A 12,505-nucleotide genomic window follows, 5' to 3' on the forward strand; every position below is an offset into this window, starting at 1 on the left:
TTCAATTCACCTTTCTACTCTGCTATGGTTCTTTTAAACAAAAAAGAGCCTAAAACTTCAAGTACTGGTGACAAACCTCCATAGTAAGAAACAACCATTTTAAAGAGTTGAAGATATCCGTCATTAGACCAACCATTTCCAAATGCATGCCAACTAAAGAGCTCCAGAGCTTCTCCTTTAATCAATTTCTGAGCCAAATATATGTCTTGTCAAGTTGCGTTAGTAAATGTACATCTCGCGTCGTTATAATAATTCTACTTCCTGGATCAAACCAATCATGATTTCCTGCTATTGCATTGATTTGTTCCACTCCGTCTATACTATCAACGATGACAAGAACCCTTCCACGTCGAAATTTTTGTTTTATCAGACTGATACCTTCATCAACACTGCTTATTTGAGATAACGTTTGCGTTTTATCAGATAACATCTGCTTCGCGCCCTGAAAGTTGAATTCGTATATCAGTACATGCTGCTGCTGGCACTGGACGTGAAGAAACAGACATACCGCCGGCCAGGAAGAAAAGGACAGAGACCATCCAATAGATTATAACAATGAACTGTTGGCGGAGAGGTCCAAGTCTGTTGGAAGATAAAAGAATATTTCCGAGTTCTTTCTTCTCACTTCTGAAAAATATCTCTAAAACTAAAGAAAACAATGGCAAAATCTCTCGTCGTCCTCTCTCTCCTCCTCCTCCTCCTCCTCCTCATCTCCCCCCTAACCGCTGACCCGAACACCCCGAACCCAAAACCGAGCCCATCTCCGGCCCACACCGACCTCACCAACTACGGCTTCCCAATCGGCCTCCTCCCCACCGCCGTCAAGAACTACACCATTAACCGCACCACCGGCGACTTCATCGTCGACCTCGGCGGCGCGTGCACGGTCACCCTCCCTTCCGACAACGTGGCCACCTACTCGAAGAAAATCACCGGAAAGATCGTCGTGGGCAAAATCACCAAGATCAATGGCATCAGCGTCCGGGCCTTCTTCCGGTGGCAGCCGATCACCGGAATCCGGTCGAGCGGCGACAACTTGGTGTTCGAGATCGGCACGGTCTCCGTCAAGTACCCCACTAAGAACTTCGATGAGAGTCCCGCTTGCGAGGGCCGCCACTCCTCTTAGCAGGTTTCAATTTAATTTAATTCAATTTTCAGGAGTTTTAATAAAAAGTGCTTGGCTAAATTTATTTTAATAAAAAATTATTTATAATTTTATTTAATAAAAAAAGGATTATATTTTAAATAAAATGACAAAATTTTAATATAATAATAAAAAAAAGTAATACAAAAACTGACATGCGCGAGTCTATGCACACACTACACATTATTTTTAAAGCCGAACGGTACTACATTATTTTTAAAATAGGATGTTAGTATTTTATTTTTTAAATTGAACTCTATTTCTAAAAATCGAATACTAATTATTTCTAAAACTTTATACGAATACTATATTATTTTTGAAACTGAACACGGTACTATACTATTCTTGAAGCTAAACAAGATACTATTTCTAAAACTGAATACGAATTAACGTGCAATGACTATTTCTTAAACAATCATTCTACTCTCTCATTTTCCTTCATTTTCTCGGCATCTTCTCACCTTCCAAACATCTTTTCTTTTTCTAATTTTCTTCGATCATCATCAAATTTTCTTTGAATATCTTCAATTTTTGAGCTTTCTACGCTTATTACTTAATTTTCTTCTATTATCCGCACATATGCGGCTTCCTCTTCTCCTCCACCTACAGTCTTAACTTCTTTCACTGCAAAATAAAAAAATAACGCAAATCAAATCAATAAATCGAATACAAAAATAACCATCAAACTACAAATTTGTTAAAGGTTAAAGCCAAGGAGAGTAAAGATATTGGTGGCTTAATTTCAAGCTGCTCAACATTGGAAAAATTCACCAACGAAGAAAACCCATACGCAAATGTACATACATGCAGATCTAATATTTACAATATGTAATTGTCATAGACGATGATTAATTAATAATTATATATGTAGTTAAATGCAGCCAACTTTGAAACCTTGTGGTCACGCAAAATGCCATTACCACTAGAGTCAAGCTGGCACGAGTCATCGTAATCACGCAGACCTGCAACGGTACCTTCCCCTCTGGCCAATCTTCTGTGCAACTCTTTGAAACTCATGCCTTATAAATCTACGGAACCTACCTCATTTCGTTAGGGCCATTGATCAATATAATATATAATAGCAGTACTGCATTGTGAGAGAGAAAGAGGAGGGAGAGAGACGTTGTTGTAGAGAGAATAGTTGATGGAGGAGGAGATGAAGAATGATGAGGCGGTGGTGAAGCATTGCACGCGCTTTTCTTAGGCTTTGTTTTTGTTTTTTTTATTAATTTGTCTTTATCATTAAATAAAGTTATAGGATGATTTTTTTATAAAAATTTAAAGTTTTGGAACCATTTTCATTGGTTTTCATTTTTTTTTAAGGGAATTGGTTAATTTGGGAGCAAGGGTTTTGAATTTGTGATTTTTCTGATTTGTATATATGCATGGATTGCGATTGGTGTGTGTAGCTATCAGCTGGAATGCTTTTTGATTTGTGGTTGTTGAATTGAAAGCTATTAGATTTTGATGACTTTACTTGATTTAAACTAAAGGAATCGAATCTATGCTAATATTTACAGAAACACTTTGAATCTGAATATTCTCTTTAGCTTGAATAGTTGCCGAACCTATCCCGAAATCGAATTGTTCTTAAGAATTCTGAAAGGGGAATACTTGTTAAACCGGATTGTTCTTAAGAATTCTGAAGGGGGAATTACTTGTTATTGAAGAACATTTGATCTTTAGAATCTTGGCTTGGTTTGGGCTCGTAAAGTCAGCGTCCGGCTAAGATGCCAATTGTTGAAGACCCTTTGATTGGGACATGTGAAATACATGCATCAGATCAGTTTCGTTTGCTTTTTCTTAAAAACTGATCAGCTCCATTTGATAGAAATGATTGACTTTGATAAGATTATTCACTATATTAAAGGTTCTTTATTTTGTTCAAGTTGAAAGTTACTCACGAAAAATAATTATCCCTTTTAATTCTACCATTTTTATGGAGATTAGTAGGTATATCTTTTCCTCATGAGTATCATTCAACTTGGAAAAAATAAGAAATTTGTCATCAATTTCGTCTTTGGAAATACCTTAAATATAGTATTAGTTTTATCCAAGCCAATCCTCTCTATTAGATGAGGCCATAGGGATTTTAGGTGTCCTTTTGATTCTTTGCTTTTTACCTATTGAGCAGTTCATCACCAATATATTGGAAATATTTAAAGTAGTAGATTCCCAACTTTGTGGAGTAATAACATAGGTGACCTCAGAAACGGTGGAACTTTTGTGAATACCGTATTTAACATGTTTCATATTTGTTAGTAAATTGACGTCAAAACTTTCTTTTTGTTCGTTATTCCCACTTTGCAGGTCTCTAGTTGCGATGCCTCTCATATGCGAGTCGTGACGAATGACGATGCCCAGTTGTCGACTCAAGTCGAAGACCGATGCTATCTAAGCAAATTAATTTTTTTTTTCTTTTGTTAAACGATAGATTTTGTTAGATTAGTCATTGACGAGATTAAATTCATGCCGTCATGCCATGGTTCAACATCTTACTTAATTTAAGCAAATTAAACTAGTTACAAAGACTTGTATGAACCGAACAATGAAAAGGGCAATAAGCGATCCTTCTGTCTTGTATGTGTACAGTATATATGCCACGGCGTGCAATGTTGCAACTTTCTTTCGTTTGATCAGGAGTGTTAAGATGGCCAGGAATATTAATTAATTTATCTTAACATTAGTTTCAATATCTCATTATTTGTTTATGGACAGAGATTCGGACATGATCTTTTTCCTCTGTTTATTGCCTTGTGGGTTTGAGGGATGGGCATGATTAGTATTTTAATAAGATTCTTAGTGCTTGTACTTAATCATCCACCCCTTTTTTTACTGGCTTAATCATGTTGGATAAATATCAACAATTAATGATAAATTTATATATACTAATAAATAATAAATGCAAATAAATAATTTAACAGAGTATGACAAAACGAAATAATATTCAACAGACAAATTGAAGATCGAGGCTTGCGTACCGCAATGTTCTTGAAATAGAAATTTCGTCCCTACTCAGTGCTTGTAGTTCTACATACGTCTGTTTCACCAGGATTCAATGATCTAAGTCAGAATTACAGCATTGGATAACTTGACTTCTAGCGAATTTCTTTGTGGTTAATGTTTGGAATTGTAGAAGAAGAATTTTATTTTTTTGTGTTCTAAATGTCATGCAGATGGATGTATATATAATAGATTTATGCATGTTTGCAACAGGTATGTGAATGAGATGCGTCTATTGGGAGACATCTTCTCAAAGGGGTGCTTTGCTCTCTGGCGTTCTTTCATCACTTCAGACTTTATTTGAAAAGATGAGTATGTTGATATAAAAATTAATTAATTAATTAAATTAAAAATTAAAAATAATTAATTAAAGAATTTAATTATTAGAGCCCGAGTCCCAACGCCAAAGGCGCATCTTTTGATAATTAATTAATTATTAATTATATATGAATTATCAATTAATTAATACACCTCAAAGTTGAGCCTAATTTTACTTTTCATGGTCTATCACTCCAATCACTTTCTATAAGGGGTAAGAAAACATTTTGGTAGTGATCAATGTGGGATAATGAAATTTCTACTCAAAATTTCCAACAAATCATCCACATTAAAAATGATTTAGGGCTCGTTTGAAACTGTTTTTTGTGAAAATATTTTTGGAACCAATCTTCCGTAAAAATGCAAATGAATCCTATAAAAGTACTTGAAATGCGTCCTACAAGAAGCTCATAGCTGGTGGTTCTTGCATGAAGAATTTTTAGTGTTTTTGTAACCCATAATCATTTTCTCTAAGAATGCTTGTAGTCATTTTAAAAGCACTTCAAAACAACCACTTAACTGATGTAATTGTATTTTGGGGGTCATAAATACGAATAACTATTTTCATATCATTCCAATGATGAAGACTTAAATGGAATGGGAACACTATAACCACCGTGACGTCTACAACTCTCATTTGGGTTGAGAGAACTCCTTTATTAGGCATCTCTCGCACCAAATGAGACCAATATGGAGTTTGGTGTAACCACGGTTGGGATCAAGTATTATTGGCTGAGAACGTTACAATGACAGTGTACTTGTTATGTGTAAAGTGTGTTTTGAGATATTACAAGTGACTTTATTAAAAGTTTTGGTGGGTGATATCCATAAGTAGCTTCTGTTTTTGGTGAGGTTTAATATGCGTAATGCATCCATACTCTCTCACTTAAAGGCAATCGTCCTTGTCGTTCTGACAACTGTGATTACTTGCGCCGTGTGTGTTCTCAACTACTTCGCAGCCATCGCCACACACAAAGCAACTGATTGGTTTTGGTATGTACAACTCACAAGACTTCTTGCCGGCCATTCAATTTTGGTCCTACTGTCAATCATGTTTCTTGGTTCCGGTAGCTAGAGACCCGGCATTTACCCGTGCAGATGCTTCCGGGCATGCGCTGAGAACTTTGGTGGTGACCTTTCCGCTCTTTTCCCATGTGCGACAGACATTGTCAAGTTAAAACCTGCATCAATGTTGTCTGTTACTCGTCGCATCGCATTGGCAGGAAAGTTCCCATTGGAATTCTTATCCAAGCATGATTGGCAAATTGGCCATGGACACTTTGACCGAAATAGGGGAAAACCTTGGGTCACGCCACTCTGATCATGTTATTTGTAATTTTGTACGTAGGACACTTTTATTAAAGTATGACTGACCCCGATCGAACACATCGATCTCGCTCAATATGAGAAATAACCTAGAAAAGCAACCATTTTTGTCTTTGGGTACCTTTATTTGACAAATTCAATCCCTCTTTCCTTTTCTCAGAAACCAAACAATGGGTGGCAACAAAAAGTCCACATTTTGGTCTAAAATTTCATAACTTGTAGGGTTGATGAACAACAAAAGCAGATAGACAAAAGAAAGACAAAAGTTTCCAATGAAATTCTGAGTCCATTGTACCCTCCCATCTCACCATGAAATAAATTAAAATAAAGACTTGTCATCTCCAACAACTCAAATCACCCACCTACCAAGAAAGTTTTCGGTGTATTTAGAACACAAGCCAGTACGCTTTGTGATATAATACAAGTAGATGGGCAGTGAAATAGATGACAACTAGAGATTTTTTTTCGTGTACTTGAAACACGGCCTCCACAAACTACATATCATGATATAAGTGTATAGATACTTGAAAAAAAAAAAACCTTCACTCCACGTATATTATGAGCTCATTTGAAAATACTTTTAAAATAACTCAAAGTGCTTTTAAGAAAAATGTTTTTGAATTCTAAAAGCACTTAAAGTGTTGTTCAAAATTCACTTTTATTTTTGCTAAGGATTGAAACCCAAAACCATTTTTGCAAAAAAACTATTTCAGTAGTTTTAAAAGTACTTCTAAATAAGTCTTGTACATGCAATGTAGAAGTCTTGTGCCAATTATATAGAAAATCTCTCGATAAAAGAAATACTGACTTGTATTCCATGTACATGAAAAAAAATCTCTCCCACCAAACCGATTACCCAACCCATAACCCCCACAAGGACGGTTGAGGGATTTCAGCACAAAAGTGCTTCTGCTGTTGCACACTGTACACGAAAAAGCACAAGAAGGACTCAAAAGTAATAATAAAAAAAAAGAAAAAAATGAAAAAGTACACCAAAACTACGATTTGACGTGTATCTTCGACTGACCGTTTCTTTTCTTTGCATTGAACTTTCAAGATTCTTTAGCCACGTGTAAATCCTATGATTTTGGTTCAAACAACCATGACTATTGACTTAATTTCATTAATCATGATTGATTCTTCTGTTCAAAAGTCATGTGTAAATTTAGGGTTTGATAAATTGATATGATTCGTCAGTCAACTGTTTCGAAACAAGTTGAGTTTTACCAAATAATTTGATCCAACGATTGAGATTCGACTGTTGCTAAAAGTTGTGATAGAGTCGAATTCGAAGTACTTATTTGTATTAATGTATTTGTGTCGTGTTCTTGTAAATCAACAAGTTGGTCAACAAATAAATCAATACAATAACTAGGAATGTATGTAATTGGTATAGAAGGCCTACCTTCTACGATTTGTATGCATAAACCTTTAAGTAAACGACGTGTTCAAAATTGCTACCTCTAATCGTCATGGTACCTATTTGTATTAATGTATCCACGTTGTGTTCTTGACAATCCACAAATTGGTTAACAAACAAATCGAGACAATAATTTATACGATTCACTAAAATACAAGAAAATTATTACGATATAATAAACGTGAATGATGTTAATCAAATTTAATTGGTAGCTAATAGTTCACCCATCAAGGGCAACATTCATACAAATTTTAAGTCATCCGTGTCAAAAATTGCCAACCCTAGCTATGAAAAGATTTTTAATTTGGTTGAAAAATGAATATGTCATAAATTATTATATAAGTGAGAGATTTTTTTTTTTTTTTTTTTTTTTCCGAATGTCAATTTTTTCCAGCAAGCCCTGATGACCAAATAAGAAAATATTAAAAGGAAAATTAAACAATATGGATAATGCACACTCACGCGCCTATAAAGCACATACTACCACACCGACCAATCACATCGCCGCGCAGTGCTCCTTGTACTTTTTCTGCGCGGCAGAACCAACCCCGCTACCGCGTCCGCCACGCGACTATCCCGTGCGTGTTTCCCCCCAGCGCCTCTTCTCCAAAACTTGAACAACTCGTACAAGCTGCTTCTCTCACAAAATCAGCTAACAACGGAGTCTCTCTCTCCTCGCTTTCTCTCTCTGCCTGATTCTCTGCTCCGCGAAAGCAAGTTCTTCGGCCGGGGAGCGCCAAAAACCCTAGGGTTCCGCCCCCATTCTCCGCCAGGTCCGTCTCTCAATCCGCTGCCGTTTTGCTTCTATATTTTCCCTTGAATTTTTCCGATTTGTTACGTCTCTCCAAGCGCAGATCCATATTTCTGCTTTCGGTTTTCTGCGTTTTCTTGTTAGCCATCTTTCGTTTGCTTGAAAATTTCTAATCTTTATTTATAATATCATTCATTTTAATCTAATTATTTCGTTGTTTTTCTAAATTAAAATGCTTTGATTTATTTAAATTCGTACAATGTGCATGCCAAAGATTTATTGGGTTAGCTTGTTACATCAATTTTATGTATGCATTATATATTTTTTAATTTTCTATAAAAATTACAATGAAAGTATATTTTCTAGTTGCATGGTTGGTAGCTAGCTTGTTTACAAAGCACATTTAGTTCTTTTAAGTAATGGGAAATTAATTTTGTTTTAAATTTTTGTTGCATCTAGTTTTAGCTGCAAGTGTTGTTTGGTGCGGTTTTCGGATTTTTTTTCGCTTAATCTACTAGCTACATTATGCCTACCGATGAACTTGTATGAACCCTTCAACCCTTCAATCGTTTTGTTCATGTTTTTATACCAATTAATTGTTGCAGGGAGGTCGGATATCATACAACTATTGCATAATATGGAATTAGAAGATAAATTTGTTGGTAAAGGTACGATCTTTGTCTTTCGGGTGCATTTCTTTTAGCGAAGTCTGAAGTTTTATCCATGATGGTTTCAGGATGAACGTTTTTTATCCATGGTAGCCTAGTGATATGTTGGATCTAACCAAAAGATATTGAACACGCTCATCGCTGCTACATTTGTGACTTTTTATTCCCAGACACTTGGGTTGTTTTGATGTTATTTTTGTTTCGTCTTCCTTTTTATATGCAAATCGTTATTCTTGTTTAAACATATGTTGAATTGCATCTTGAAGTGTTGAACTTTTCCTATTCAGAAATAATGTTTGTGCAGATGTAGTGATGTACATCTGACACCCTATGAAACGTACCAGCTGAATTTTTGATTTCTTGCTTAAGGGTCGCTAGGGAAGGACAGATTCAGGTCAGATTTCTCGGACAATTGCATAGAGCTATTGTTGTGAAGTGGGGGTAGATGTTCATTTCCTACAATATGTGAGATGATATTTTGACTTACATTATCGTCGATGGAGGGATTGTTGATAGTCTGTTGAGTTAATAGATTAGGAAGGTAAGACAAGGAATGAGGCCCAAGAGGAGATGTAGTGTTTTGGATATTGTTGGGGATATAAACAGAAATAAGCAAAAGACGGACTGAGATATTGGAATGCACAGAATCTAGTTACCACAAAAAGATAAATTTGCAAATAAAATGTTTTATGCGGTGAAGAGAAATGAGAAGGATAAAACGGAATTTCACCACTCGATCTCGAGAGCTTCTTTTTCTACAGTTTCTTGCTAACATTTTTCCTCATTCTCTTATCCCGTTCTTATTATTGTGTTGCAGACTTGTAGTTCATTGTTGCTTTGATATATCATATATGTGCCTAAATTTCGTTTTCCTTTTGTCATTTTTTTTCCACTATCCAGTTTCTGGTGTTCAAAGCCTCTCCTCCAGTGTGCAAAGCACTCCTGAGAAGAATGGGCATTCAGACGATGCTTCACGAAGTCCAGAGCTTCTTCAAGAGTTCATGAAATTGGGTCCCAAGAAGGAACTCCTTCGAACTTGCTTTGAAAAGGACAAGAAAAACTTGAATTCATCAAAAAATAAAATGACTGAACCTTTGAAGACTTCAAAGCCAAGTAAGAAGCAGGATTCAAAGAAAGCTTCTTCTAGTCCAAATAATCTTCCTAAAAAGCAAGCCAGAAAGGGGGAAAATCCTATGCGTCTCTCATCAGCTTCTGATCAGTCTCCAGACTTTGGATCTTCAAGCTCATGGATCTGTAAAAACTCTGCTTGTAGAGCTGTTCTATCCATAGATGACACCTTTTGCAGGAGGTGCTCTTGCAGTATCTGTCATTTGTTTGATGACAACAAGGACCCTAGTCTTTGGTTAGTGTGCACATCTGAATCTGGTGGCGGAGATTCCTGTGGGTTGTCTTGTCACATCGAGTGCGCCCTTCAACATGCAAAGGCAGGAGTTGTTGATCTTGGGCAATTGATGCAGCTAGATGGTAGTTACTGTTGCGCTACTTGTGGTAAAGTTTCTGGGATACTTGGGTAAGTAATTCTCTCTTATTGTTAGTTTAGGTTGAAATGGCAATGCTTAATTTGACAAGGGCTATCATTTGTCATCTTTCTCAAGCCCCACTAGTCCTTATATTTTGGTGTTCTGTATAAACCTTTTGGTTATCGGGTTAAACATGTCCAACTCATATTGGCTTGTGATAGATAAGTTAAAATACTAGGGAGTAATGCATGTAGACTTCCGTATTGTTTCTAATAGGTTTCTAGCCTTGGGCTGATGTTACTGGTGTCATTTGATTAATACTAGCAGAAGTTGGAAGAAGCAGCTCATTGTGGCAAAGGATGCTCGCCGTGTTGACGTACTATGTTATAGGATATACTTGAGTTACAGACTCCTGGATGGGACTTCAAGATTTAAAGAACTACATGAGATTGTGAAGGAAGCAAAGTCTAAACTAGAGAGAGAAGTTGGCCCAGTAAATGGCGTTTCTGCAAAGATGGCACGAGGGATAGTAAGTAGACTATCAATTGCTGGTGACGTGCTGAAACTCTGCTCCCTTGCAATTGAGAAAGCAGATGAATGGCTGGCCAAAGTTTCTAATGCGGATCCAAATTGCCGAGGTAGGAAACTGTACCACTTGGTCTATTTTCTCCTTCTACTTCCCGTTGTTTATGCATGGAAAACTTGAATGATTACTTATTTTTTCTGTCCCTCATTTGCAGAGGGTTCACTTCCTGCAGCTTGCAAGTTTCTTTTTCAAGAAGTAGCATCATCCTCTGTTGTGATTATATTGATTGAATTGTCTAATGCATCATCTGACAATATTAAGGGCTACAAGCTCTGGTATTACAAGAGCGGAGAAGAATTGCACGCAAAAGAGCCTACTTGTATCTTTCCAAGATCTCAGAGAAGGATTTTGATATCCAATCTGCAGCCTTGCACAGAGTATACGTTTAGGATAATATCTTATACGGAGGCTGGTGACTTGGGCCACTCAGAGGCCAAGTGTTTCACCAAGAGTGTTGAGATAATTCGTAGAAACCCCATTTCACCAGTGTCCGGGAATCCTAAGAAGGAGAAACCGATCATCGAACCAAATTCTAGTGGCAAGAGAGAATCTGAAACTACAACAGCAGTTGGTCCAACTTCCGAGTTTAAAGTTAGAGATCTTGGGAAGGTACTTCGTATGGCTTGGGGTCAAGAGCAAGGCAACTCTGAGGCGTTCTGTAGTGCCAATAAGGAAACATGCTGTGGAGTAAGCAGCACAGTAAAAACTGAAACTCCACAAGAACCATTGCCTTCTGTTTTGCACAGGCTTGACTTAAATGTTGCTTCAGTACCCGATCTAAATGAAGAGCTAACCCCACCATTTGAATCCTCCAGAGATGAAGACAATGGATGCACTTTGCAGCGTGCTGTTGAAGCAGATGATGATGCTGCCTCTCATGACCTAGTGAAGAATGGTTTAGCAAGATCACATGGTAGTGGTGATTCGCAGACCTGGACTCACGGTCTTAACGGAGATGTCCCAGCTGTTGATTCCCGGGTAGAAGTTGGCAGGAAGAGGGCAGCAAACACAAACGAAGAGATCTATGATTGTGACAGCACACTAATAAATGGGCCACCATTGCTTATTTCTAATGGTTCATATTGCTTGGACGAGAACTTTGAGTACTGTGTGAAAATAATCCGATGGCTGGAATGTGAGCGTCACATTACACAGGAATTCAGGTTGAAATTGCTAACATGGTTTAGTTTGAGATCGACTGAGCAGGAACGTAGGGTGGTCAATACCTTTATTCAGACTATGATTGATGATCCAAGTAGCTTGGCAGGACAGTTAGTTGACTCATTTTCAGATATCGTATCCAACAAGAGGCCACGAAATGGATTCTGTAGTAAGCTGTGGCATTAAACAAGGGAGGGCCGAGGCAAGGCCTTGCATTCTGATAAGATATCGCTTCACATTGAATTTATATTTGTCCTGAGATAAGTAGCCTCTCATTAATTTTGCCAGTCTTTGTACAGGCATTTTTTCTTTAGTCATTGTCACAAGTGATTTAATTCGTACCGCGGACAAGATTTGTCCGGCTCATTGATCTGGAAGACACTGATTTTTCGTGGGAAGGAGATGCTCAGATGCACAAGGTTTCTGGCCGTAGGTCGGGTTTCGTTCCCTAAGTTATCGTATTTACATTTGAAGCTGTAGAATTTAATCATTGAGGATATAGTTATAATTTCTGCTGTCATTGCCTTCATAAAATTCAAAGAGGGCTACATGAATTTAGCATTTTCCTTCTCGGTGGTAATTTCTTACATTTTTATTCTTTTATTCTATCTTCACCTTTTTATTCCATGATGTGGTATTTGGAAAAT

General features: G+C 37.1%; 2 protein-coding genes across 4 annotated transcripts; both read left to right on the forward strand.

Annotated features, from left to right (window-relative positions):
* The first annotated feature begins 657 nt into the window (after positions 1 to 657).
* On the forward strand, positions 658 to 1,141 carry LOC137746741 (uncharacterized). Its single transcript, XM_068486751.1, has one exon. It carries the CDS (start codon positions 659 to 661, stop codon positions 1,124 to 1,126), a length of 468 nt encoding a protein of 155 aa, XP_068342852.1. The 5' UTR covers position 658; the 3' UTR covers positions 1,127 to 1,141.
* Positions 1,142 to 7,735: 6,594 nt separating this feature from the next.
* LOC137747279 (VIN3-like protein 1) lies at positions 7,736 to 12,485 on the forward strand. 3 transcript variants are annotated; one of them, XM_068487359.1, is made up of 6 exons: positions 7,736 to 7,984; positions 8,568 to 8,630; positions 8,918 to 9,024; positions 9,531 to 10,161; positions 10,436 to 10,749; positions 10,852 to 12,485. In XM_068487359.1, exons 4-6 carry the CDS (start codon positions 9,632 to 9,634, stop codon positions 12,042 to 12,044), a joined length of 2,037 nt encoding a protein of 678 aa, XP_068343460.1. In that variant the 5' UTR covers positions 7,736 to 7,984; positions 8,568 to 8,630; positions 8,918 to 9,024; positions 9,531 to 9,631; the 3' UTR covers positions 12,045 to 12,485. The 3 variants fall into 3 exon arrangements, with proteins under 3 accessions (XP_068343460.1, XP_068343461.1, XP_068343459.1); XM_068487360.1 differs by having other exon boundaries at positions 8,935 to 9,024; XM_068487358.1 differs by lacking the exon at positions 8,918 to 9,024 and having other exon boundaries at positions 7,737 to 7,984; positions 10,439 to 10,749.
* Positions 12,486 to 12,505: the final 20 nt, after the last annotated feature.

Source organism: Pyrus communis, chromosome 10, assembly GCF_963583255.1.
Source record: "Pyrus communis chromosome 10, drPyrComm1.1, whole genome shotgun sequence".
NCBI lineage: Eukaryota > Viridiplantae > Streptophyta > Magnoliopsida > Rosales > Rosaceae > Pyrus > Pyrus communis.

What these genes read in the sequence shown, in the direction of transcription:
- LOC137746741 (XM_068486751.1), top strand. Translation starts at nt 659, where the DNA reads ATGGCAAAATCTCTCGTCGTCCTCTCTCTCCTCCTCCTCCTCCTCCTC.
- LOC137747279 (XM_068487358.1), top strand. Translation starts at nt 8,600, where the DNA reads ATGGAATTAGAAGATAAATTTGTTGGTAAAG. An exon ending in AAAGTTTCTGGGATACTTGG is followed by an intron (nt 10,162 to 10,438) that starts GTAAGTAATTCT and finishes TAATACTAGCAG; the next exon opens with AAGTTGGAAGAAGCAGCTCA. An exon ending in TGCGGATCCAAATTGCCGAG is followed by an intron (nt 10,750 to 10,851) that starts GTAGGAAACTGT and finishes CCTCATTTGCAG; the next exon opens with AGGGTTCACTTCCTGCAGCT.